The 25070-nt window shown below is 40.5% G+C and overlaps 1 protein-coding gene across 17 annotated transcripts in view; it reads left to right on the top strand.

The window, feature by feature from the left end:
• Positions 1-25070, top strand: part of TENM2 (teneurin transmembrane protein 2) — an 883055-nt gene that overhangs the window by 681233 nt on the left and 176752 nt on the right. For all 17 annotated transcript variants that reach the window (XM_071443114.1, XM_071443122.1, XM_071443121.1 and 14 more), the window contains one exon: positions 24287-24521. In XM_071443114.1, the coding sequence (XP_071299215.1) occupies positions 24287-24521 (235 nt within the window). The remainder of the gene's footprint in view (positions 1-24286; positions 24522-25070) is intronic.

Below are 25070 nucleotides of genomic sequence, written 5' to 3'. Positions count from 1 at the left end.
CAGGCAGGGTTTAGAGGAGCAGCCCCCATGGCAGGGCAGAGAGGAGAGCCTGGCTGCAGAGTGTTTGGAAATGTGGAATTTGGGCAGCCAGATGGAGCTGGGGTGCCCATGGACCCAGGCATGGCAGGGAGCATTTCACCAGTGCTCACTGCACCTCCACAGCCCTGTCTGTGCTGCTCACACACCATGTTCCTCCCTTTTCCCAAGCAAGGCAAAGCAGAGCATTCCTGCTGCCTGTCTGCCAGGAAAACCCCTTGCCTGGCACTTCCCAAAGCAAGACCAGGCCACTTTCTGTAAAACAGTGACCAGGTTGTTAGGGGTGTTCTGAGGGAGAAAACCAGAATATTCACAGGAAAGATTCATAAATGGTGGAATTTTTAGTGTATGAGGTGTAGGTACAGATGGAAAATTGCCCAAATATTGGTAGACATGTAAATTAATATATTCCTTTGTCATTCAGATTCTTTTATCAGTTTTACTAATCTTCAGAAAAATGACAGAGGAACAGCTACATTGAAATTAATCTTTATTTACATCTTTAAAAATAAGACAAGTATTAAAAATTCCCTATGCAGAAAATAATAGAATGCTTACAAAATAAATATACATTTTCCCTTGGAATGATGATGAACAGATGCAGTATTTCAAACAGCCCTATTGCATATTTAAATCTCTTTTTAATATATTTCTAGGATAGAAGCAAAAATTAAAACACTGAAAATACAAAGAATCAGTGTTGTTTGTTTGTAAATAAAAACAAAGTTGACATTAGTAGAATACAGAGTAGTTGTGAATTGAAACCTTAGATTAGAAGACAGATTTGGCAGCTCATATTTCTGAAAAGAATACTTGAAAGGAAAATATTATGTCTTTCATAAAATGAGATTAACACAGCTAATTCTTAATGCCCGAAAGTGAGATTGCCTTGCAAGATGTTAGATGTCAGGCAGTATAATTGCCTCATGACAGAGTTTTGAACAGTAACTTCCCCTAGTTATAGAGAGCCTCCTGAAGGACTCAAACACAGCAGCAGTAATGCCATATTTTATTAATCTAAAATTATTCACCTAATGTTTGGGGACTGTATTTCAAATAGGAATTGCATGAGGAATAAAATGTGTGTTTTCATTTTCCTGCACCTCCTCTCATCTCCAAATGTTTGAAGGCAAGGGTGTGAGATGTTAAACTCGGGAGGGGCTGTGTTGGCAGGGATGGCTGATGGCCACTGTTACCATCCCTTACTGCAGGCTGAGCGTGGCACCACCTCAGGCACCGGGGCTGCATCATTATTGAAATGTGGTGCAGCATCACCTGGGGCACAGCTGCTGTGTGCCTGCACTGCTGGGGGTGGTTGTGCCGAGATCTGGGTGCCTGAATATGCACTTTTTTTGGTTAATTTGGTTTTGTGATGGTTTGTGCTCCCATCAAGAAATTGCTGTTGACAGGTGGATGGGACAACCCCAGACACGGGTCCAAACCTCAAATGGGTTTTCTCCCAGTTTAGTGGCACTGTGGAAGCCTTTTTGTGTACAGTGCTGTGCTTTTCACACTGATTTCTACATGTAGCCCTTGATAATTTCCTTTGTATTTGTGGCCTTTTTTCATTAAGTTAAACTCAAACTTCTTCCCATAACAAAATAAACGTTTAGTTCCTCCAACAGTATCAGGTAGACTGTGATAAGTAAATCTTGGGTAGGTCTTTTAACTGATCTAATTGTGACCGGTTATTAGGTCACAGTTTGGATGAAACTATTTGGATTTTTTTTTCACCAGGGCTAGAATAGGCATAAGATTATTTGAATGAGCTTTGAAACCTTATAGTTCATCTGGCAAACTGCTGTAGGGGACTAGAAAACATGAAGGGAACAGAGAGAGGAAATTCTGAAAGCAATTAGAGAACCCTTCTGACAGTTCTTTCAGCAGATAAAAAGCCAGCTTCTTGGGAGAAAGGAAAGGATCTCCTGGCATTGGTTTGTGTCTCATGGACAGTTGTGTCATTAATATGCAAATGTAGAATGTAGAGGAAAGCATGTGTTGAGGCACTTGCAGATTATTCAAAATTTAAATAAAATTACCAGGAGTATGAATAAGATTTTTTTTTTCTTCAAATCTAGCAGTCAAACTTTTTAAAGATGGTTCAGTATTTTGCTTTAAAATCTAGCTACTTTAGCCATCAATCCAGTGATCTGAATTCTTCCATATGCATATTCATGCCTGTGTTTACATATTTGTTTGTTTATTGCATCTGGTACTTGGGTAATGTGTAATTTCTATTTCTCCCTTTTGTCTGGGGGCCTCTCATATTACATTTAGATTGTATCCTTTATCATTCCAAATTGACATTTATGCTTTTACTGCTATTGTTTGCCTAGCTCCTCTCTGGTAGGGATCAACAATTAGTTTTAATCTGTGTCACTTCCCTTATCTCGCCGTGCCCAGAGCTGCAGCCACACACGGGGATCGTGTTACAGCTGCCCCCGCCCCAAATCCCGGCAATCTTAATTGCTTTTCCAGTTCGTTTATAAGAGCACAGAGACAACAGTCTGTGAGAGCCCAGCTTTGACAAAAGTAATGTATGCCAGTGCCTATGAATAAATAAATGCCATTTACATAGAGGAATACTGTGGCAGCAGAAGGGGAGTCGCAGAATGAAAGCTAATGATGGTTTAAGAACATTATTCCTTTTTCTTAGCAGGGAGCTGAGTGAAGTCCAGAGAGCTGCAGAGCATGGGCTGCTCTACAGGTGCTCTCTTTGTGAGCAATAGGTTTTGTTTTAATTTCCTCACTTGACTGGCTTGAAAACTTCTTGGTATAAATGGGAATTAAACAAGAAATGTTTAAATTTCCAGTGGCCTCAGGAAGCTGTGATGCTCCCTGTGGATTCTTTGCTTTCTAATAATCATTTTAAAAGTTTGTGTTCCATTCCTTCCCTCTATTCCTTCCCCTGTTCATTAAAGCTGTGATGTCAAACAGTTTAGGAGGGAAGAAATAGTGGCATAATCTGTGTGTGGTGACAGGTTTGGAGCTGTAAGCAAAGGGCTGGAGAGAGTCAGTTTTCTGCATGGAGCAATGAATCCCTCTCTGTTGGGAAGAGGAATAATGAGGGCAGTCAGAGCAGGCATGCAAAGGGGCTCTGCAGCTCCACACAGATCAATTCAGGTGTGCAGGCTGATCATGGGAGCCCAATAAAATAATCAGAGGTAGAAATGAGATGGCTGGGGCACCTGGCTGCTCCCTTTTGCTGTGTGCAGCCCGCAGAGCCTCCCCAAGGCGCCTCAGTGACCCTTCTGTTCTGCTTGGGGTAAATTCCATGCACCACAAGTTCACCATTTGTCACAAGCTCTGATGGTGGCACACGCTGCCCCTTGCAGAAGAGCTTGGTGTGGGAGGAAAAAGCTGTTTGCATTCCTCTATATCCCAGGATAAATGCCAGCTGATTAGAAGGTGACAGTCACTAGCCTGGGAGGACACAGTGCTGATGGATATGTTTAGGAAGGAAGAAATCTGTGTCAAAATTTGAAGGAGTAATTGGAGAAATGTCATGAGGAAGTGCTGTGTGCATTTAAACTGTTTATTGAGTTACTGATGATGGCAGTGGGATATATATATATATATATATATATATATATATATATATATATATATATATATGCATATATGTATATAAAGACAAAGATAATAATCACTTGCCTTGTTCAGGTCTGCAAGCTCTACCAGTGTGAGCATCAAAGCAAGTGAATACATTTTGTGTGTTTCTTTCAGCAGTGTGTCTCAGTGGCAGTCTTTCCACTTCCATCTCCTTCCCTTTTGTTTCCCCTCTTTTCTCATGTAACCATTATTGTTGGTTTTACTTCAAGAAAAAATAAATATGGTTTTGGCAAGTACATGACATTTAGAAAGAACATCAGAAAGGAAATAGATTGTCCTTTTTCAAAGGTGTCCTGCTCTGTGGGGTGGGAGTGAAGGTGGCCCAGCAGTGTGCCTGTGCAGGCCTGACAGCACACAGATAATTCAGGGACCACAAATAAATGATAAGCGATTTCTAGCTCTTCCAAATCATGAGATTCTTTTTTCTTTCCCACATCCCCCATGGAACTGAGGCAGACAGTGTGCCTGTCTCTTGCAGCCTTCTTAAATGTGAATAAACAATGCCTGTAACACTGTAGCTCTTTAATTTTTGATCTTGAGAAGCTTTATTCTATTTTTGTTGTGCTGTCTCCTTGACCAGCAGCTTTGCTTGCAGTGCACTGGGCTTGTAATTGCTTGGAGTAAAAAAAAATCAGATGTGTAAACTAATAATATTTGAAGAACAAATGTGTTCTAATTGTTTGTGAACTGCTTACTAGGAGCTTTGTGAATTATCAAGGAATGAGAACAGAAGAGTATTGTCTCTTTGACTGAAAAGTTATGAAATGCTAGAAAATTGAAGACAATGTATTATTGTTTATCAATTATGACAGAAGTATCAGTACTGAGGCTGTGCCTAAGTGATGGCTTTGTTATTATTTTGCTCTGATGATGCTGCAGTTCATTTGAGCAATATCCAGCAATAACTGGCTTGACTCACAAGTGAAAAGAATAATTTGTATCATTCACAGTAGCTGGATTGAAGAGGAAGCTGCTCCATTTCAGTGCAGTTTATGTCCAAGTATAAACTGTGCTTAGAACATGAACACAGGACCCCTGCACTTGGGGATGGAGGTACCTCATTCCCTTGACAGCTCAGGGATCCTTTGGGGTGAACCAGTGGGGAACTGAGCCCCAGATGCCTGCACCCCCTGTAGGGCTCAGGGTGTCCCAGGCTGGCCTCTGCCCTCTCCCCTGGCACTGCATCTTCAGCAGATGGAGCACATGGGAAAGGCCATGGAGTGGGAGGTGCTGTCAGACACAGCTTCAGGAAATGTGGCCGTGCTCGCAGGGGGCTGAGGATGAGGGAAGAGATGAGGATCTGACTCCATGCTTCAGAAGGCTGATTTATTATTTTATGATATATATTATATTAAAACTATACTAAAAGAATAGAAGAAAGGATTTCATCAGAAGGCTGGCTAAGAATAGAAAAGGAATGAAATGATAACAAAAGTTTGTGTCTTGGACAGAGAGTCCAAGCCAGCTGACTGTGATTGGCCATTAATTAGAAACAACCCCATGAGCCCAATCCCAGATGAACCTGTTGCATTCCACAGCAGCAGATAACCATTGGTTACCTTTTGTTCCTGAGGCCTCTCAGCTTCTCAGGAGAAAAAATCCTAAGGAAAGGATTTTTCATAAGATATCATGGCTACACAGGAAATGCTTCCAAGACAGCTGGGAAGCATCCAGGCAGGAATCTGATCCTGCACAGGAGGTGTGCACTCAGCCTTTTGGAAACAGCTCTGCACACTTAGGAAATTACACATTGGGCTTGATAAACAGGTTATTGGAACCTGGTTTCTGGATTTCCACACAATTTTGGATATATGCCAGTAGAGAGGTGTGGTTGTGTGTGTTTGGCAGCACAGGTGTTCTCCCAAGGGAAATGCTGGGCTGTGATGGCTGGAAGAGCACCTGTCCTGAGCAGGAGCAGTGCACCTGTGTCAGGTCTGAAACCACTGATGGTATTCATGGCTGTGGCTGGGGAGTCAGTCACAAGCCACCTTTTGGCTGCCTGACCTTTTGAGCAGGTTTATTTTCTTTATTAGTCCAAGGCATATCAGAATCTGGCCAAATTCTGTGCTTGCCATCCAATGCTGACATTACAGTAAGTGCCTGCTCCCTGCTGCCTTAGTCAGATAGGCCCAGGTGTCTTGCTAAAACACCAGTGAAAGAAAGCACTGAAGAGATTATTGACTGATTTTGAAACACTGACTTCACTCAGCTGAGACTCGAGCAACCACTCTGTGTGTCTGCACACATTGTAGTTTTTTCAATTCTTAGCTTTCTAACAGAAAAAGATTTCTTATCCGAGTCCACATTAAGACAGAGGGCAAACTTTTCAGGGGCATAGTCAGTCAAGGAATACTGGGATTGTGCTCTGTGAGGCCCAATTGCAAATGCAGAGCTCTCAGAGTTTTGGGGAACGTTTTTTGCTGTGTCCCTGGATCCTAGCAGGGTGTGTGTGTGTGTTAAGGTCCTTGGAAATTCTGTGTTTCCTGTGCTCCCAGAGAGCCCAGCCCAGCTCTGTCTGCAGGGGGACACTGGCAGGTTCCCAGGATAAATCCAGGTTTTCAGCAGCAGTTGTGTTACAGAGACACTTGGCTGCTTCTCTCAAGGCTGAGCAGGAGCGAGGCAGGAGGGGTAGCACAGATCACCTTTCAGACAGTGGCAGTAAGGCTGTGTTTCCCACTTTGGCTCATTTCTGATGTTTGCACAAGGCATGTTGGAAGTGAGGCCCTGGTTGTCTTTCTCTTCTGTAGCAGGATACAGCAGTTGATGTCCTGGCATAGCACATACACTGCATTTTTATTTCCCTCCATTGTTATGCATTGAGAATGTTATCCTGGCAGATTCACTGCATTATGCTTTTTTCCTTGGTCTGCTCACATAAATTCATCCTTCCACACCTTTTCCTTCTTGGTGTTCATGTCAGTAATCAGCATTTAGTAGAAGAATTTTAAGTTGCTTTTGCATTTGTCAACACTGAATTGCATCTTCTGTCCCACCACCTGTTACATAGCTCTGCTTCCCTTTGAGGGACAGCCTAGTGCATTGTATTTTAATTGTTTTTAAGAAAATGTGGTTGCTTTTATACTTAGCGAGATTTGTTTCCTTTATATCTTCTCAGTTTTCAAGACCTTTTGTTAAGTATTCTCTACTAGAGTTTTTCCATTCCTTAGACATATTCCATATCAAAATGTTGAATTCACTGCCTGGTTATTACCTTTTTCTTTAACAGCTATCTATTCCTATTGTAAATTCCTGATCTACATGTTTGAATCTAATTTTGTTTGCCATTACAACTCATATATCAGTACAGAAGAGCTCCTTGATCTCCAAAATACCTACTTTTTCATTTTTTATATGCTAATGCATGTAATATAGCTCTGCCCTGTGATACTGTAGTGGTTTTTAATTAAGCAATCCTTAATTCTTATTCTTTGAGCAGCTTAGCCATCTTGTTCTCAAACTTATTCAATATTCTTGGTTTTTACATTGTGTAGGTCTTTGACATCCTTCTCAAACTGGCAGTGCTATACCTGCTGTGTTCTCTGCTCTAGCTTAGGTTTTGATGTGTCTTGAGTTTGTCTTTATTTCTGCTATTTAAAAGAAAAGGTGGATTCAATAATATGATACCTAGTATTTTCTGAAAGTGTTAGCAGCTGGTGGCTTTCCTTTTTCCCTGTCTCTGCTGAGGGAGAAGAAACATTTGAACAAGTCATTGAAGTTAGTGATTGCAGTTGTCACATTCCTTGATCATGGTATTGTTTCCTTATGATTAAATTCATTGACTTGCTCATGCCTGTCAAATATATGAATTTACAAACCTGTATTTCTTGGCCTTCTGATACAAAACCTAATTTGGAACCTGGAGTCCCTACTGGATGTATTTTCCACAATATTTAACCTGATTTACTTGTGATGTGGAACAATCTCGTGCTGTTCCTTGCATGTTTGACCTGTCATTTAGAGCTGCTGTATCACCAGCACAAACAAAATCTGATATTGACTCTTGGACCATGAAATATTTCTGTTGTTCCAATCTACAATTTCTTCTCCTAATGAAGCAATGGCACTAACAAACCAGAGAAGAGATTGCATTCTCAGTTTGACACCAGCAGCTGTATCAGACTCTTTGCTTAAGTTTGCATTTTCTTTAACCAGCAAAGCCATACCTTGAAATACAGTTAGGTAAATTTAATTATTTTTGCCTGCTTCCTGTAATATCTCAAGATATGTGAAAATGAATCACAATGGGGGTTATCATCTGCTTTCCTATAATCTATAAAGTTTATAATGGGTAGATATTGCTTTATTGCATTACACAATTTCTTAGATTCTTTTCACATTGTAAGTTCTTTTATTTCTTTCATTTTGACTTGAAAAGCTCTGCCCAGCTTGAATTATTTTATTTAAATCTTACATTTTTGCCTTCATCAGAGTTATCGTTATTTCTTTGTTCCCACTAAAAAGTTTGGATTGTTAAGAGCTTGATTGACACCACCCATTTTGGGTTGCAGAGGGACATGTGCAAACACAGTCCCATCCAGGGAATCCTTTTTGGGATTGGGTACACTGAGAAAGCTGAAAAAGCAGACAAACTGCAGGGACATGAAGCACTGAGTGCTGCAGGATAGAGATCCCAGCCACTCTTTACAGCTGCCATCAACTTGATGTGAAATCATGTTCAGATGTCTTAAAGGAAAAATAGGAGCTCCATATGTGCAGCCTTATAGAAAGGTAATTTCTGGAGAGAAGAAGAGAAAAGAAGAAATGCATTTTTACCATAGGGAACCTTTTCTGTATAATGCCATACAAAAAAACCTGCAAGGGATTTTGCAGCCCTACAGAGTGGAATTCTCTTTGATGGGAGCACAGGCCCTTGAATGGGGAACACAGATTGCACACTGGGAAAGGAGAGAACCAAGCAAGTCTTGTTAATCCTCATCAGAAACATGCAGCCATGAGCAAGCAAAACACTGAAGGCATATGTGCTATTCATAGTTTGCCCCATTGATGCAGTTTTTGCATTCACTTCTCAAGAAAATTTATTTTACTATCCAATTAGTTTTTATTTTACTTCTAGTGAAGTTGTGTAATATTAATTACCAACATAAAAACAAAGATGCAGTGCGCTGAAACAAATGGATGCTTTTTTACACTTAGATTAAAACATTACTTTTAATTGTTTACAGTGAAATCTCCTTGCTGTCATGCTGGTCTTGACAGGGTTATAAACTTCTAAGTTCTTAGAAAGAAACACAGAAGTATATTATCATCCAGCTATGGTGTAATCCACCATTAATTACCCAAATATTGCTGCATTTATACTGTATCATGTACTTATCAAACATCTACATGACTCCTTAACTATTTCCAAAACAAGAGTCATTATTTACCCACTGTGAAAATAGCCTTGTGTTAGTGGTATTAGAAATCATTAGCTCTATTAAGTCCGTTATCAGCTCTGCTAGCAGCTGGAAATATCCTGCAGCTCAGGAGGGCTCCAAAATGTTCCCCACTCATTATATTCTAGATCACTTTGTTTTCTTGTACACTGGAAACAGATTATAATCACATTCAGCCACGGGCAAAAATAGAAGCTGACAACAGTGGTAGGAAAAAAAAGATTTATGGAACTTTTCATTGCTTGGGGCAGTGTTTTGAACACGATAGCAGTGTTGTCCCTTAGATAGTGAACAGTTCAGCTATGTCTTTCTATCATCTTGGTGTTCCATGTCTCAAAATGACAATTATCACACCATAAATACAGCCCAAAGCATTACAGATGTCTATAAGCAGAATCCATATTAATTGTTAGTGCATAAAAAAGAGATGGCTCAGTTTGTTAGCTTAGGAAATAAGAGTCTGGGTTTTTACAAGTATAGAATAGCACATAGAAATATTAATTTTGTCTTTTTGTTGGTTGCTTTGAATAGGATTGACTCAAAAAATGATATCTTGAAGTGTTTGGGGTTCAAAGGATTCCTTTATTAGTCTTTTCTCCTTAGAATGAGGCTGGGCCTCAAACAAAATGTGTTAGGTTGCAGAATTTAAATCATCTCTTTAACATGCCTTAAGATCATGGGTTTGGTTTTTTTTTTTTCCCTTAACAGAAACACTGTTTGCAAAAACTGTTCCTTCTTGAGAAAGAATTTACTTTTGCAAAAGCTATGGTGGTGAAAGAATAAGGATGTCTCAATGCAAGTATCTTTTATAGGTGCACAGCTATGGACTCCCTATTTTCTCAGTCCCCTGAGATAGTACTGGGGTTTAAGAAGGATTTGTCTTAGGAGCTTGCAGTCATGTGTCTGAAGTAGGAAACAAGATGGTACTGCTGGGCTGAGGGCAGGTTTGTGTAACACAGACTGCTCACATCTAACACTAACCAGAAAGGAATGGATTTGTATCTGTAATTAATTACAGATATAGATGAGTCTACAGCTGGCTCTGTGTGATCAGGTGTGCCCAAAGTGGGGAGCAGAGTTTACCCTGCTCAATTCTGCCTTCCTCCTGCCCATGCACTTTCCTTGTGCTGTCCTTCACAGCTCTCCTGGTTGTTTCACTCTCCTTTTTTTTTTTTTTTTCTTTTTTTTTTACTCTAAATCTTGCCTAAAGAAAAATGCAACTGTCTTGGAGCTCTGCACCATTTTATTTCCTTCTTTTCCACCTCTCCTGCTCTGCCCTCGTGGTTGTGTCCCTTTGTAGCTCCCTCTCAGCTGAGGAAGGTGCAGCCATGGATCCACCCCACTCCTCTCCCCAGCCACATTCCTGCTAATTCCTCTTCCCTCCCCTCTGGCTCTGGGCTGAGAGGGCTCTGCCTGCCCCAAGAGCCCAGTCTGGCCCCACCAGGAGCCCCATGCAGGATTCTTTGCTTCACCTGCTCATCATTTGTTCCTCTTTTTGTACATCAGAGGGTTGCCCTGTGTGTAGCTGTATGCCCAGCTGTGAATGTCCAGGTACCTCTGTGTACCTGATACATTTTACTGTGATAGGTATAAATCCCATCACTTCACAAATTCTGTTTTAGCTATGCTCTCCTTCTTGTTGATCACCTGGGGTAAATTAGTGTAAGTCCAAACCAAACTGAAGCTGTAACTCTCCCTGTTGTTCATGTGAAGAGCTGAAATCTGCATCACTGTTTCTGTCTGAGCATCATCTGAAGTATTTATAACCAAGGCTCTAAAAATGTTACAAGGATAGTAGCATGCCATTTCTCTTTATGCAAAACCCACTTTGCTATGACATATCTGGAGCAGAGAAAAGGCTAACATGCTTATTTTGCCAGCTAACCTAAGTGAACAAATAGGTACAGAAAGATTGGAGTGGGAATTGTCATATTTTATGTGATCAATCAGGTTTTGAAGCAGGCTGAGAGTAATTTGGTGTTGTGCAGGGATGTCAGAATTTCTGCCAGTTTTGCAAGATGCTTGAATCTTTGCAAGAATGGAAGTAACCATTTTAAGCAGAATTATTTGATTAGGAATCAACCTGTTGTGTCTTTCTGCTTTCAGCTGTAGCAATACTTCACACATGGGGAAATACAGGAAAGAGAATGGCATTAAGGGAGGAGAACTCCTACCCATTTTTTATCTAACTAGGGAGTAAGTTTGTCCAAAATTAAGATGGAGCAAAAAATTATAGACCTTGATGTTATTTGAAGAAATTCCTCAAACATCTAGAACAAGGCATGCCAGTGAGTGGGGATTTCATATGTCAGCAGATGCTACAGAAATGTTTGGGCTTTTTGGTTTTTTTGGGGTTTTTTTTGCTGTGGACATATTTTAAGGATACTATATTTAAAAAAAGACAGATCACTATGTATTTCAGCAATGGAATCATAAGAAGTCCTTTGTGTTTCTGTGGGTGAGAGCTGGTTTATCAGGGTTTTTTTGTTTGACTGAGTGTTTGAGGTGGATGATCCTGGAGGATGGATTTTAAGAGGTGAGGAGCCAAGGGGCAAATCTCCTGAACTATTGATGGCAGGACAGGCAAAGAATTAAAACCACAGAAGGGAAGTATGGAGAAAAAACACAATCCTAAAAGTAGTAGGTATGAGTAGTAGAGGGGTGAGAAGGAAAGGAGCAATGGGATTTCAGGAAGAGTTTTTCAGACCCCCTGAGAGCTCTGGCCCTGCTCCAGCCTGTTGTTCCTTTGCATACAGTGCTTCAACTTTATAAAAAACCTTGCACCAAAGTGCTGTGTCTTCCCTTTCTCGCTCCCTGTCCTTCTCTTCTCCACCTCTGAAAGACTCTGTGTGTCTCGAACACGATCCAGTTCCTTTTTAGCACTGCACCATCGCAGCCTCAGAGGTGGAATTTCCGCTCCTGCCCTCGGGGGGTTGTGCTCACTGTGCAGATGGACATGGCTCATGTTCAGCACATCCTGCACATTCCTGCCCTGCTGGGGAAACCCCAGGATGTGCTGGCCCAGTGCCCCTTTGGGGTCTGCAGCTTTGCTGTTCGATGAGCAAGGGATGTGAGGCAGGAGCTCAGGGTGCCTCAGTGACCCCAGCACCATCCTCTCCACTGGACTCTGTGCTCAGCTCTTGGCTGATTTGGTACAAAGAACGTCTTTCCTTGAGTTTTAAGTTAATTTCTTTGTAGTCTGGTGCAGGAGCACCAAGTGGCTGAGGCAGCTTCCATGTCATGGGGTGGCTCCAAAGCACAATGCAGTCACCTCAGCCCTGTGCCAGGGGGAGTATGGCTGGCACCAGCCCCCTGCTGCTGCCCAGAGTGCCCCACCTTGCTCTTCACATCAGCCTGTCTTTGTCGCTTGCTCCTAAATTTGACTCAGAGGCTGCTTTAGCAGCAGGTTCCCTCTGTTCAGAGGGTATTTTGCTGCCAAAACATACTTTTAATGAGAAGACCAGCTGTTCTCCCTCAGGACCAAGCTTCCACTTGCTCCTTAGTTTGCTTCTTAATTGTCTTATCACTGATGAATAATTTAATAATTTCTCTTCAGTATTTCATAAATTTAGAGTCTCAGTTAATAAAAATATAATGTACAGCAACAGAGAGTTGGTTCTCTTCCCTTCCATTTGTGGCACAGCTTGTCATATTTCCCTGAGCAGTATCAAACAATATGCAGCTAAATTGAAATAGTGAAACCAGATCAAGATGTCTATCAGCATCCTACACTGATGTGCAGTTTGGGTTTTATTCCAGACTATTTTATGATGCAGAAAATCTGCATAGATCAGTCTTCAAGCTTTAAGGATGACTGGCTTGCATGCCCTGTAGAGAGTAGTTATTGCTTTTGTATCTCTCTTAAAATATGCTAACTTAATACATTAGCTTGGAAATCTAAACCTGCCCCATGGGTGGGACTTGTGTTGTGTATCAAATGGAAAAATCTCTGATCAGCTGTGTGGTGTTGGTTTGGGGGTTTTGTTGTTGTTTTTAACAGGTGTAAGAGATCTGGCAGAACAATCCTGCATTTCTAGATCTTCATCCAGTGTAGGGGTTTCCTCATTTGTTTCTGAGGTGTAATTGAAATATTCTGCTTTTAAAAAACAAACTAACACCCAAACCAAACCTGTTTGAAGCAATAGTTAAACATGGGACACTTTCTGTTAGCACCCACTGGAATTTATTTTCACGTGTTTTAGTTGGTTGTGACTGGACAAACATGTCAGATGTTGAAGGTCTGTTGGAAGAAGAAAAAGACCTGGGTGAAACTGGTTGGACCAGGGTTTGGTCACACAGTTCCCTGTGAGTGCTCTGCTCTCTGTTTCAGTTTGTAACATCAAATTCCAATAACATCCTTTCCTTACTGGGTTTGTTTGTGAAGCACATGAAAAGAACAGCAGCAGATCCTGTAGAGAACCTGAGGTGTTATCACTATTGTTGCATTCTGTTGTTGGCAGTGATCATTTCCATTTGTGTGTCATTGACTGCAGTCACCTTTGAGATAAAAACTCCACAGTCAACGTTGCCACAGTACAACATGGTTTGGTTTAAGATCCCTTTCTCTACCATGTTTAACTGGCCAGTTTAATGTCTCCTCTGCCCTCCCATGTTTGTGAATATTTCTTTCAGGTGCATTCATTTGAAATGAAATCTTTTCCATGTGGGTGTCATATTCCTTTAGTACTGTATAAGAAAACCCTATTTTTTAAGAATTGTGTTAGAAAATGATACTTGTTCCTGATCCAGGTGCCGTGTGCATGTACCCACCTTCTGATAACCTTCTAAAAGTGCAGTTTGATTTTTTATTATCAAAATGAGTTCCTCCATTAGTGAAGTTGTCTGAGTTGATAAATGAGTGTAAATTAAAATCTTTCACACAGAACAGACAAAAAAAAAAATTAGTAAAAATGAATGGATATCTTAATTTTTTTTTAATTTGCAAGGTAACTTTTGTTGGTGTGGAGTCGCAGCTACCCAACAGCAATAATTTAATCAAATAACTTTATTTTTTCAAGTAATTTGATTTTTGTTCATTTCATAAGTATGGACACCTAGTAAGTATCCCACTACCTAAAACCATAGATATCTGTAATTTATTGGTAACAATATAACAAAAACAACTTTCACTTTAAAGACTACACATGTTTAGGGGAAAGAAGTCCTCTTTGCTTTGGGATTTCTTAAGCTTGAGAACACATCTGTTTCTAAATATTCCTCTGACATTGTGGTTCATAGAAGGTCTGTGAAGAAAAGTGTTGATGTACTAAGTGTATCTCTATGGAAGATTTAACACAGAGTTTTCTTGCATATTAATTTAGAAATAGGAAGATTGTGTGCTGTCATTATGTATCCTGGTTGTGATATCAAATTAAAATAATGTTATTGGATTTTTCATATATAGAATTGCAATTTAATATCTTCTGTATTAGAAGTGTTGACAAATTAATGAAAATGGGCTCCTTCTTCTAGTGGGCTCCTGAGAGGTGGAAAGAACAATGGCTCCCTGAGACTGCTTCAAAGCTTGTGGAGGGGAAGACTCTTGTTCCAAGCCTGTCAGACTAAATCTGATCCAGATTTACTGCCCCACACTGTCCAAACATTATCTGGTACAGGCCAGGGTGTCAATGAGCATCAAAAGCTTCATTTCTCGGTGGGAGAAGCTTCTGTAAGAGCTCTTAGGACACATTTATTTTGTGTCTTTTTTGCTTCTCTTCTTCTGCCCATATCTCAAAGAAGTGGAATTGTCTGACTGGTTGCAGAATGCTCATCTTTGCTCCTCTGCCATCATTTCACAAGCCAACTTCAGTGTCAAAAACTTTTTTTCCTTGGTCTGTGGGTTTGCTGAAATTCATCTATTATATTATGGCTTTACCTGCCCTGAGCCTTTTATGTCCAAGGGATTCCTGCAATCCACACTTAGGGTAAAACAGAGATTTCAGGCACAGGTTTTGATAGTTTCACATCATTAGAAAGAGCTGGTAGCAATTTTTGCAGAGTCACAGAGGTTTTACCCAAATTGCTATCTTGATTTTTAACTACTCTCTAGTCTCCCATGTCTTTAGTTGGATAAAATATTGTGGTCATCCTCTTTTTCCATTTTTAAATTCTTCTTTAGTGTTGCCACTGTCATGATTATCAATACAGCATGGCACTTGAGAGGTGTGTGGCCCTTGTGGGCTGTTTCCTTTCTGCTGTGCTACAGAGTGAGGGGTTTTTTTCACTTTCTTTTTGCAGTGTTAAACACTACTTAGCTCTGTGGCAGCCTCAGACATTCTGAAGGAAGAAACAGTATGTAATGCAAATATGATAGCTACTTTTTACATCTTAACTAAGAAGTGGAATCTGTTCCCTCCTTTCTCAATTAATACCATATTTCTGTGGCTTTTACTTTGCATTGCTGGGCTCAGAAAAATAAAGCCATGGCCTTGAGATGAGCCAGGCCTGTGGAGCTGGTGCTGGGGTGAGGCTGTGCTGTAGAAATGTGTTCAGTGCAGTGATGGTAGGGCTGTGCTGATCCCACTCCCCTCCACGCTGGGAACAAGCAGCATTGCTGGAAGGCATTTCAGTTCCCTGCCTCCTGTTTGCTCTGGTAATGTGGGGACACTCCAGTGTTTGGTATCTGCCAGGATGATTCCACAGCCTCTTCAGGCTGGCAATTGGATTGCCCTCCCCATGCTGAGAGGGGAGAGCAGGGCATGTCTGGAGTGGCAGCCCAGAGCACACTGCACTGCAGTGCTGCTGGGGGACACAAGCTGGGGAGCTGGGCAGGGGTGGCAGCAGCAGCACAGCCCCAGCAGATGAGAAGTGATGGTGTTTCCCATTTCACTAATTGTAAGCAATTAGATGGGTCTTATTTGGGTTTTTTTTGGTTTTTTTTTTTTTTTAATGGAAAAGATCCATAGCCTATCCATGCAGGACAGCCCCCAGCCAGGGAATAATGTGCTCTGACTCCACAATTCAGAAGGCTGAACAATTGCTGTATTAATATTATAATAATATAATATATTATTATTAATATATATATACTATAACTATACTATATTACATTAAGATATATTACATACTAATACTAAAGTATACTACTGAAGTACTAAAGAAAAACCTGTGACCCCTTACCAGGCAGTCCCAACACAGCTTTGACCTAATTGGTCAGTCAGTCCAAACAACCATCAGCAGCATTTGTCCAATTAACAAATCACTCTTCATTAAACAATCTCCATAACACATTCCACATGTGCCAAACAGGGGCAGCAAGTAGAGATAAGAATTGTTTTCTCTTCTCTCTCTGAGCTTTCTCACTGCTGTCCCCAGGAAAAATCCTGGGAGAGAGAATTATGTCTCTCAGTTCAGAGTATGTGAATACCACAATAGCCTTGTTCTGAGAGTCTCTTCAAGCTCCCTTAATGGAGAATTGCATGGAGGTTTAATGTCTTGGTAAGGATTGAGTCTCTCTGCAAGATGTTAGTAATGCTATTTAGAGAAGAAAACACTTGATATTTTCTACCTAGACAAAGTTCTCAGTGGGCTGTTTCCTTTCTGCTGTGCTACAGAGTGAGTTTCTAGCTTGCAGGAGATTTTTCCACGGTAAATGCAGTGGTAGGGAAGTATTTGCTGCAGTGCTCCTGAGAGAATTGCTGGCCAGCACAAGCTCCATGGGTGCCTCATCTGAGTGCTAAATTGTGTGAGGCCTTTCATACAGCACTTTACAATTAATTACAAATTAATTACAATTAATTTACTTTACAATAAAATGCTTTTCTGTATTTTATTCATTAGCCCTTGGTTTCACCTGAGTAACGGAATCTTTTACTACTTGTAGCTGAAGATAACATCTCTGGTACCTTGAAAAGTCAGGAAACTTAAACAGGACTTCTTATCTGAATGGTTTGTGACTTTCCTTCTTTAGTCCAATAACAACCAATAAAGAATTCAAATGAAATCTCACTGCCTGTGAAAGAAATGCCAGTCATGTAGTATTGCAGCTTGCAGTTCCCTGGAGGCAGACAAATCCTTGTTTCTGTCTTGTACATCCTTGTATCTTGCCTGCTTTTAAAAAGAGAAATAACCCATTGAAAAGCCTGATCCAGGGCATCATGCACATTGCATTATATTTGCTTTTCTTTACTCTAGAATTATGCAACATTCCTCTTACTTTTTCCACATATTCCACACAAATTATTTTTACCTGTTGTGCATGTTGAGAAACAGATGGTCCAGGTAGTAAATAACTGGCTTCCCAGGAGCTATGAAATTGAATTCTCCCAGGTAGCTCCTCCAGGAACACTCTATTTGCTGGTATATGTCAGTGAGCCTTCATGTTAATGATGCTTATATATCAGTGTTTATTTCCATCAGTTGATTATCAGTTGGTTCAGCCTAAAAGTAAAACTGTTTTTAATTATTATTTTCAAGCTTTTTGAGGGCCAAAGGGGTTATATTGTAAGTATTTCTGGGAAAAAATGGTCAAACCCTGAAAACCCATTGAAGAACATTGTTGCAAGATGGAAGTTGTTGGGGTTTTTTTCCTTTTAGACAAGAAAAATACTATATTTTTGTTGATCCTGCTGTTGAACTAAAGAAAAAAAGTCTAGATTGGTGTGCACTGTGCATTATGGTGAGTTGTCCTAAGGCAGTAGTATAAGATGGAATAAGAAAAAAAAATTCAGAAGTTGAAAAATTTAGTGCTGCTGGGAAGAGATAATACTGCCTCAGAAACAGAGAAATTACGTGATGCTGAAAGCCTGGTTCAATATATTTCGTTTCATTTGTAGTTCAGCTGCCAAACTTCTCAGTGGTGCAACTTGACCTTACAGATTCTTCAAACAGCAGAAAGATTCCAAATCATTACTCTGCTGATAGACCATTCCTTCTCTCAAAGAGCTGCAGCACCTAGAAGGCTGGTTTATTAAAAAGCTGTTTCCTAGTAGATCTTCTTTCTGACATAATTACTTTAGAAATTTGTTTTGAGAGACTCTTTCTGGTATAAATTTTTTAAGAGATTGGGTTGAACAAAAAAAAGAGTGTTTTGGACACTGTGTAATACCTTCTGTGACACTTCTGAAATAATCAAGGTCGTGCATTGCATTAAACCACCCGTGGCTGGCATTTCTTGTGCCCCTTGGAAACCAAAAGAGTTCCAGCTCACTGGGTGATGCAAGATCCTCAGTGCTGCTGTAACAGCTTCAGGGATGACTTTCTATTGCACCTGACTTGGGACTCACAATGAACTGGAAATTATGGCACAGTTATTCTTACATCACCATGACAATTTTCAGGGTCCCCCGTAGGCCAGTCAAAGAAGCAGCAGCTTTTAGGCCATAATCCTGTCAGGAAAATGTCACCAGGTTCCACTGCTGGCCTAAATATTCCTGTTCAGAAATTTCTGTCTGTTGTTCAGAAAAATCTGTGTCTTCATTTTCACTTTGGTGTGATTCCCAGTGCTTCAAATTGTTTGAGCTCAGGCAAGAATTTGTCTGAGTCTTTAGACAGGGTCCAGCTCTTTCCCATTCTGCAGAGCCAAGCCTAGAGAGCAACATTTACCTTTCTGCACTAAAATGTTCCACAGTAATGATGACAGTAAAAATGAGCTTCATTGCTTAGAAATAGACCTGCCTGCTTTTCTTTTTTAGTTCTTCTTACTTCAGTGCCTTCTTCAAACAATGGTGTGAATAGTGCTCATGTACCTGAGCTGAAGAACATAAATACATCCTTAAACTCTCTGAAATATGTTTCATATTTATATCAGTATTGGGAAACTCAGTTAAAAGATAGATTGAAAAAAATGTGGGATCATTCTTTTTCAATTAGAAAGAAGAAAACTCCGACTTCTCTTTCAAAATTTGAAATAGTGTGCCTACCTTTTCATATATGTGTAACATACATATACATATGGTAAAGTCCCACAGGACACTGAGGCTGTATAAACAGTATTATTGAACTGATGTGATTGCCACTGACCAGACATTATTTCATGCAGCCCATGCACCTCACGCAGTGTGATAATGAATATTTAAGTGATGTATTTCAACAAATATAATTAGTACATGGTGTCTCAGGGAATACTATCTTGTAGAGCAGTGAGTTTGAACATTTTTGCAGGTGACCCTCAGTTGAAAGAGGTGGTTATAGGACTGGAATCCCTTAGGTTTGACTCCTGCTGAAGGGTCCAGTTTTGCTTTTGCTTGTATGACTGTGCACACTGGATATTGTAGGCAAGAAATGGGGTATTTCTGCTTTGGTGGTTTTTTGGTTGGTTTGGGGTTTTTGTGGTTTTTTTTTGTTTGTTTGTTTGTTTTTTTTGTCAGAGCAACATTTAATTTTGTACTGTAATATTGTGCTGAGGCCATGGCTGCAATGCACTGGCAGACACTGATAAGTGACTTACTGTTTCATATCACACATTTACTGAATTTTCAGTTTGAAATGTACAGTCTGGGATGACAGCCAGTCATTCAACCTATTCTTGCCTCAAAGAGTGTAAAAAAACCAGGCAGACAAAAGAAGGAACACCTGGCAAATGTCTTGGGTTTCAAACAACACGAGAGAGAGGTAATGGTATCCATGGTTAGGAGTGAGATAACTTTCTTCTTTACACCATGTGTTGAAAACATTTTCAAAACATTGAGATGCCATTTAGGAAGGGCCTAGCACAAAACAATGCAGAGAATGAAGCAAACAAACAGGAGAACTGAAGCAGAGACAGCACAAAGCCCAGCCTGTGAATGCTGGGCACAGCAGCCCCTGTGCCACTGCCACACTCCTGCTCTCCCTGACTCAGAGTCATGGCAGCTGCCTTGGAAGGTGGATCTGCCTTGGAAGGTGGCCCTGTGGCTCTGTGAAACAGCCCTTACTCACTGTGGTGGGATGATGTGGTTTCCTTGGGAAAACAAGTGGCAGAGGGATTTGAATAAAGAGCCAGCTGTGCTGCAGACAAGGTTTCTAATGCTGGCTGACAAGGGTTGTCTGTGGGTTTTTTTAATTGTTTTCTTTCAATTCATCAGCTTCAGTTTTGGGCTTTTTTTTTGTTCAGTATTTGCATTGTTTAAAGCATAAGGAAATAGTTGTGTCATTGTTCATTTCAGAAAAATGATACATGTTTGGGTTTTCCCTTTTAGTTCTTTTGTGAAAAGGAATGATGAGGAGGTGTAATGTCTCTTTAGCCTTTAATAATGTCTGAGAAGGTAATTCAGCACAACTGAGATACAATCTCCATTACTTTTTGAGGCAGTATTGACAAAGGACTGGATGGCTTCCCCAACTGCTTTAGGGAAGCAATTGTTTTGCTTAGATTAAGGATGCTGCTTTTCCTGCTTTGTGTTTCATCTCTGTGATGGGAGATCAACTTGTTCTCCTCAGATCATTGTGTTGCTTGGATTTAGTGCATGAGTTGAGTGTACCAAAGCCTGGGAAGAGCTATGAAAAACTATTTTGACCATGTTAAACCAGATCTGAATTTTCTGTTGTATTTTAGTCAGCATTTGGATTGTAAAAAGCCAAGCAGTGATTGGGAGTGTGTGCTCAGGAGCTCTCAGCCATCACTGATGTACCTGTAATTCTGGGACATCCAGGGGCTGTCTGTGACCCCTGGGGCTGCCAGGCTGTGCCACAACAGCACTGCTATCCTGCTTTGTTTAAATGTTTCACCAGGTAAAAGAATGAAGTGGGAAAAAATATTTATTTATTTATTTATTTTTAGATTTTTGTTCTGATTAAACCAAACTAAGTCAATTGGGTAGCTTATGATTGCCTCAAAGCTACACAGATCAGACTTTGTATTCTCAGATTACTTAATTACAACACAATTTACCCTCACTCAGCTTCTAATTTGAAATGAGTGCTGCTGATATTCTTGACTCCGGGAGAATCTCTTGAAGAATGACATGTTGATTATGTGGACACCAGGCCGTGATTTTTTGAAAATGCTCATACAATCAATGTGTAATAAAATTGATTGGAATTAGATATGTTGTCTGTTTGTGAATTTAAATGAGAAATTTAAAAATATTTAAAAGCCTAAGTGTGGAGAGTACCAGTATTCCAGATTTCAAGGTCTTTGACTTTCCCTATGGTTTTAAAAGATTTTTCCTTAAATTCTAAATGTTTGAGCTTGTATAGTGTATCCTGGTGAAATGACTAATTCAGCTACTAAATGAGAAAAGGCATCATTTCCTCAGTATTGTCCCCCAGACCAATACTGGCTACTGCTATACCAAAAATAAAATCCATTTCCTGATGTAAAAAGCCAGATGTACTCCATCAAGACACTCATTGTGTTTAAGCTTCCAAATCAAAGGCAATTTCCAGGGGCCAGAGCGTGTCATGTCATGGGATCCATGGGGCCAATCCCTCTGGATCCTTTATTATGGGACAAGTGATTTCCTGCTCTGGACTGCAGAGCTCAGCAGATTTGCAGGTACTGCTGGTGAAGTTTTAATTTAGGCAAAGATGCTCTCAGAGAAGTGCTCAGATGTGAATCCAATTTTATATCCCTGGCAAGTTGAACAGTGTTGGGCTCCTGCTTTTGGTTCATTTGAACAGGTTTATGAAGAAGCAGCACATTAAGCTTTTATCTCTCTCATATATACACAAGTGTGTGCATGTCCCTAGTTAGTACTTTTTATATATATAAGCTTTTATGCATTTTAATAGAAGCTATATAATATTTATATGATGTTAATATTGGTATTTGTTTATTTTTCTGTATTAAATGCTACATTTGTCTTGCACCAGATTTCGGAGTTTTTGCAGCTGCAATGTGTGTTCAGTTTCCTCTGCACAGCTCATTTTGCAAAGTATCTTACATTTACTGTGTGGGAGCTGAATCTTGAGGCAGATTAAATAATCTGTGGTAATTTGATTTCAGCTCTTTTTTAGTCTTACAGAAATGCTGTTCATTCTCATTGATGTGCACTTGGCTCACTTTTAAGAGCAGCCTCCATGTATTGTGGTGACAGGATTCAGAGTCTGTATTTAACTGGTGCTACTGTGGCTCTCAGAGCAAAACTGGTTTGTTTATGTGGGTATGACTTTTTTGTACTTATCCTTGAGAAGGAAAAGCTGCATCTAAAGTAAGTTGAGAAAACATGATGCACATGAGTCTTTTGAAGTAACTTTTAACACAAGGGCACAGTTTTGTATTTTATCACTCATAAATATTCACTTATTGAAATCCAAGCATGCTTTGTTTAAAGTCAGAACACAGACTAGGAGAGTAATTCCACTTAAGCTTCTGTGCATGTGGATATTGTCCAAACACATTTTCTTCCTGCTGTGTCTTGCTCTGCGTGCTGTTGTGGAATGGCACAGGACCTAGCACAGATTACAGATTTGATGTTCTTGGAGGTCCAAATGGGGGTTTTAAACATCAAACTTTATTGGCTAAACAGTGTCTTTTATGCTTAGATAAGACATAGCCAAGGATAGTGAGGAGAGCTGCACATATGATGGCCTTAAAATTTAGGATGTGTTCATAAAAGGTGCCTTTGTATTTCAAGCAGCTGACATTCCCACAGGGGGCACGTTCTGGCAACAGACCTTCAAAAAAGATAAAGAAACTGCTGTGTAGATTTAAGGCAACATGGGGAGGATGCAGAATTTATTATAATTGATTTCCTAAAGTTTCTTGTCAGAGGAGAAGTTATACTTGCCTTGTGTAAGCCCCAGTACACCTGGCTCTGTTCCTCAGCAGCCTGTGCTTGCCCAGCCCTCAGAATGCAGAACATGAACAGCCTCTGTCCAAACCTCTGCACTCTCTGCTCCCTGCCTGTGCTGCTGTTGGGAAGAGGCTTTGTCCCTGCCTCTCCCTGCCCTGCAGAGCAGTGCCAGCAGAGAGCTGCCCCTGGGCTCTTGGAGAACCCTGGCTCAGGTTGGAAAATGTTCTGAGATCCTCGAGTCTGACCCCAGCCCAGCCCTGGCAGGCCACCCCAGCCATGTCCCTGAGTGCTGCTGCAGCTCAGGGTCCATGCTGGGGAAATACCCTCCTGCTGCTTTGGGGATGCAGTGTCATTTTGTGTCTATTTTGGTTTTTATAAATATTGGCCTTCCTTAAGTTACAGTAATTACTCAGTTTAGCAGCTTTTCTAGACTTCTTTGTTTCATGTGACAAAGATCAGTCTTGCTGCAAATGATGTTTTGTGATGTTTTCTTTTTATTATTTGATTCATTAAGTACAATGAAGTACTTTGCTTCAGTCTCTAAAAACAAACATGCATCATTAGAATTATCATTTCTCTAGTATTACTGATTAATGTTCACTAGAAAACAACTTGATACAATGTCTAAAGCATACAGTTCATTATAGTGTTTGTTTTCTTCATTCTCTTTTGCTGTTTTGCCGTTTTTATTAGACACAAATTATTGTAATGTGTAGAATTGCACATGAACTTATTTACCAGTCTACATTTATGTTTAGAAAAGTGAAAATGTTACAATGACACCCGCTTATCAGATTTTCTTTTCATGTGCTGTTATTTTAATCCATTTGCCTTAATGATTAGAAAAAAATATTTTTCACTATCAATGCAAACATATCAGTACTCAAAGAATGAGAAAAGTTTATATCCTTCTTTATCCCTAAAAAATATCATCTGTCATTTTTCAATGAAAGAGTCTGAAAGAGTTACATAATTTCCAGATCTTGCTGTGTGTTTGTGGCGTTTGTAAATAGAAAAATACAGGCCAAATCCTGATCACATGGAATAACATGAAAGATACCATCTCTGCCTTGCTGCTCTCCTTTCATATTTGGAGTTTAATCTTCTTGTGCTGGCACAAATCCTGTTCATTTGAAGCTGATTGGTAAAATACAGTGAATGAAAGAAGATTGATTTCTCTGATTAAGTTTTATAGGGACCTAAAGACCATATTCTCAAAGGCTATTTTTAATCCATCAAAGCTCATCTGCTCAAAGATGAGCAGATAGAAACAGAGGGGGTGAATTTTCTCCTGGTAGATGTAGGGAATGGTCCAGCTAGGCTGCTGTCCTGGCTGCTCCACTGAGGAGACTTTCTCCAGGGAGAATGCATGAAGAAGTATTTTCAAATTTAAATAGAGTCCTTGTCAACATGCCAGCTGTGCAGGCTGGAAGCACTGTTTTGTGTTGCTCTCCAATAATCACTGCTCTGATTTGCCCACAGCTCCAAGAGGCACAGTCTCTTTTCCCAGGCAGTGACCCCTTGAAAATGCCGAGGAGAGCGGTGCCACCACACACATTTGTGATTTGTTTCTCTTTTCTGTTGTAGGCCCTTCAAATCATCACAGCCAATCAACGCTGAGGCCACCTCTCCCTCCTCCTCACAACCATTCCCTGTCCCATCACCATTCCTCTGCCAACTCCCTCAACAGGAACTCGCTCACCAACCGCCGCAACCAGATCCACACGCCCGCGCCGGCGCCCAACGACCTGGCCACCACGCCCGAGTCCGTGCAGCTCCAGGACAGCTGGGTGCTCAACAGCAACGTCCCCCTCGAGACCAGGTGGGTGCTTGGGGCATTCACTTTCTCTGAACGTGGTCCTTTCACCCAGGGCTTTTCTCCTGGGAAGCTGAAAAGGCAGCTAGAGAAGCCTCAGAGAAAAGGAGAACAATTCTCTTAGCTCATTTGCTTTTCCTGTGTTGTTATGTGGAATGTGTTTGGGGATTGTTTATCCAAGGTGATTGTTTCATTGGGTTCTGGTGTGAGTTGTTTTGACTCATGGTCAAATTAGGGCCAAGCTGTGTCAGGACTCTGGAAAGAATCACAAGTTTTCATTATTATCTTTTTAGCATTCAGTATCTCTTCTGTATTCTTTAGTATAGGATAGTATTCTACATAGTATAGTAGTATAGTATAGTATTCTGTATTCTTTAGCATAGTACTCTTTAATATAATACAGTATAATAAAGTAATAAATTAGCCTCCTGACCACATGGAGCCAGATGCATTGTTCCTCCCTGCCACGAGGCTCGCCGTGCATTGACAGCAGGTGGTGGGGATGGACACCTGGAGGATGCCACTGGTGATCCTCCAAAGCACACAGAGACCACC

The sequence above is a fragment of the Agelaius tricolor genome, unplaced genomic scaffold (assembly GCF_023055355.1).
Source record: "Agelaius tricolor isolate 1412-34295 unplaced genomic scaffold, bAgeTri1.0.p SCAF_18, whole genome shotgun sequence".
Classification (NCBI taxonomy): Eukaryota; Metazoa; Chordata; class Aves; order Passeriformes; family Icteridae; genus Agelaius; species Agelaius tricolor.
Note: the sequence above shows the minus strand (reverse complement) of the source record. Positions and strands in the feature narration are given on the sequence as shown.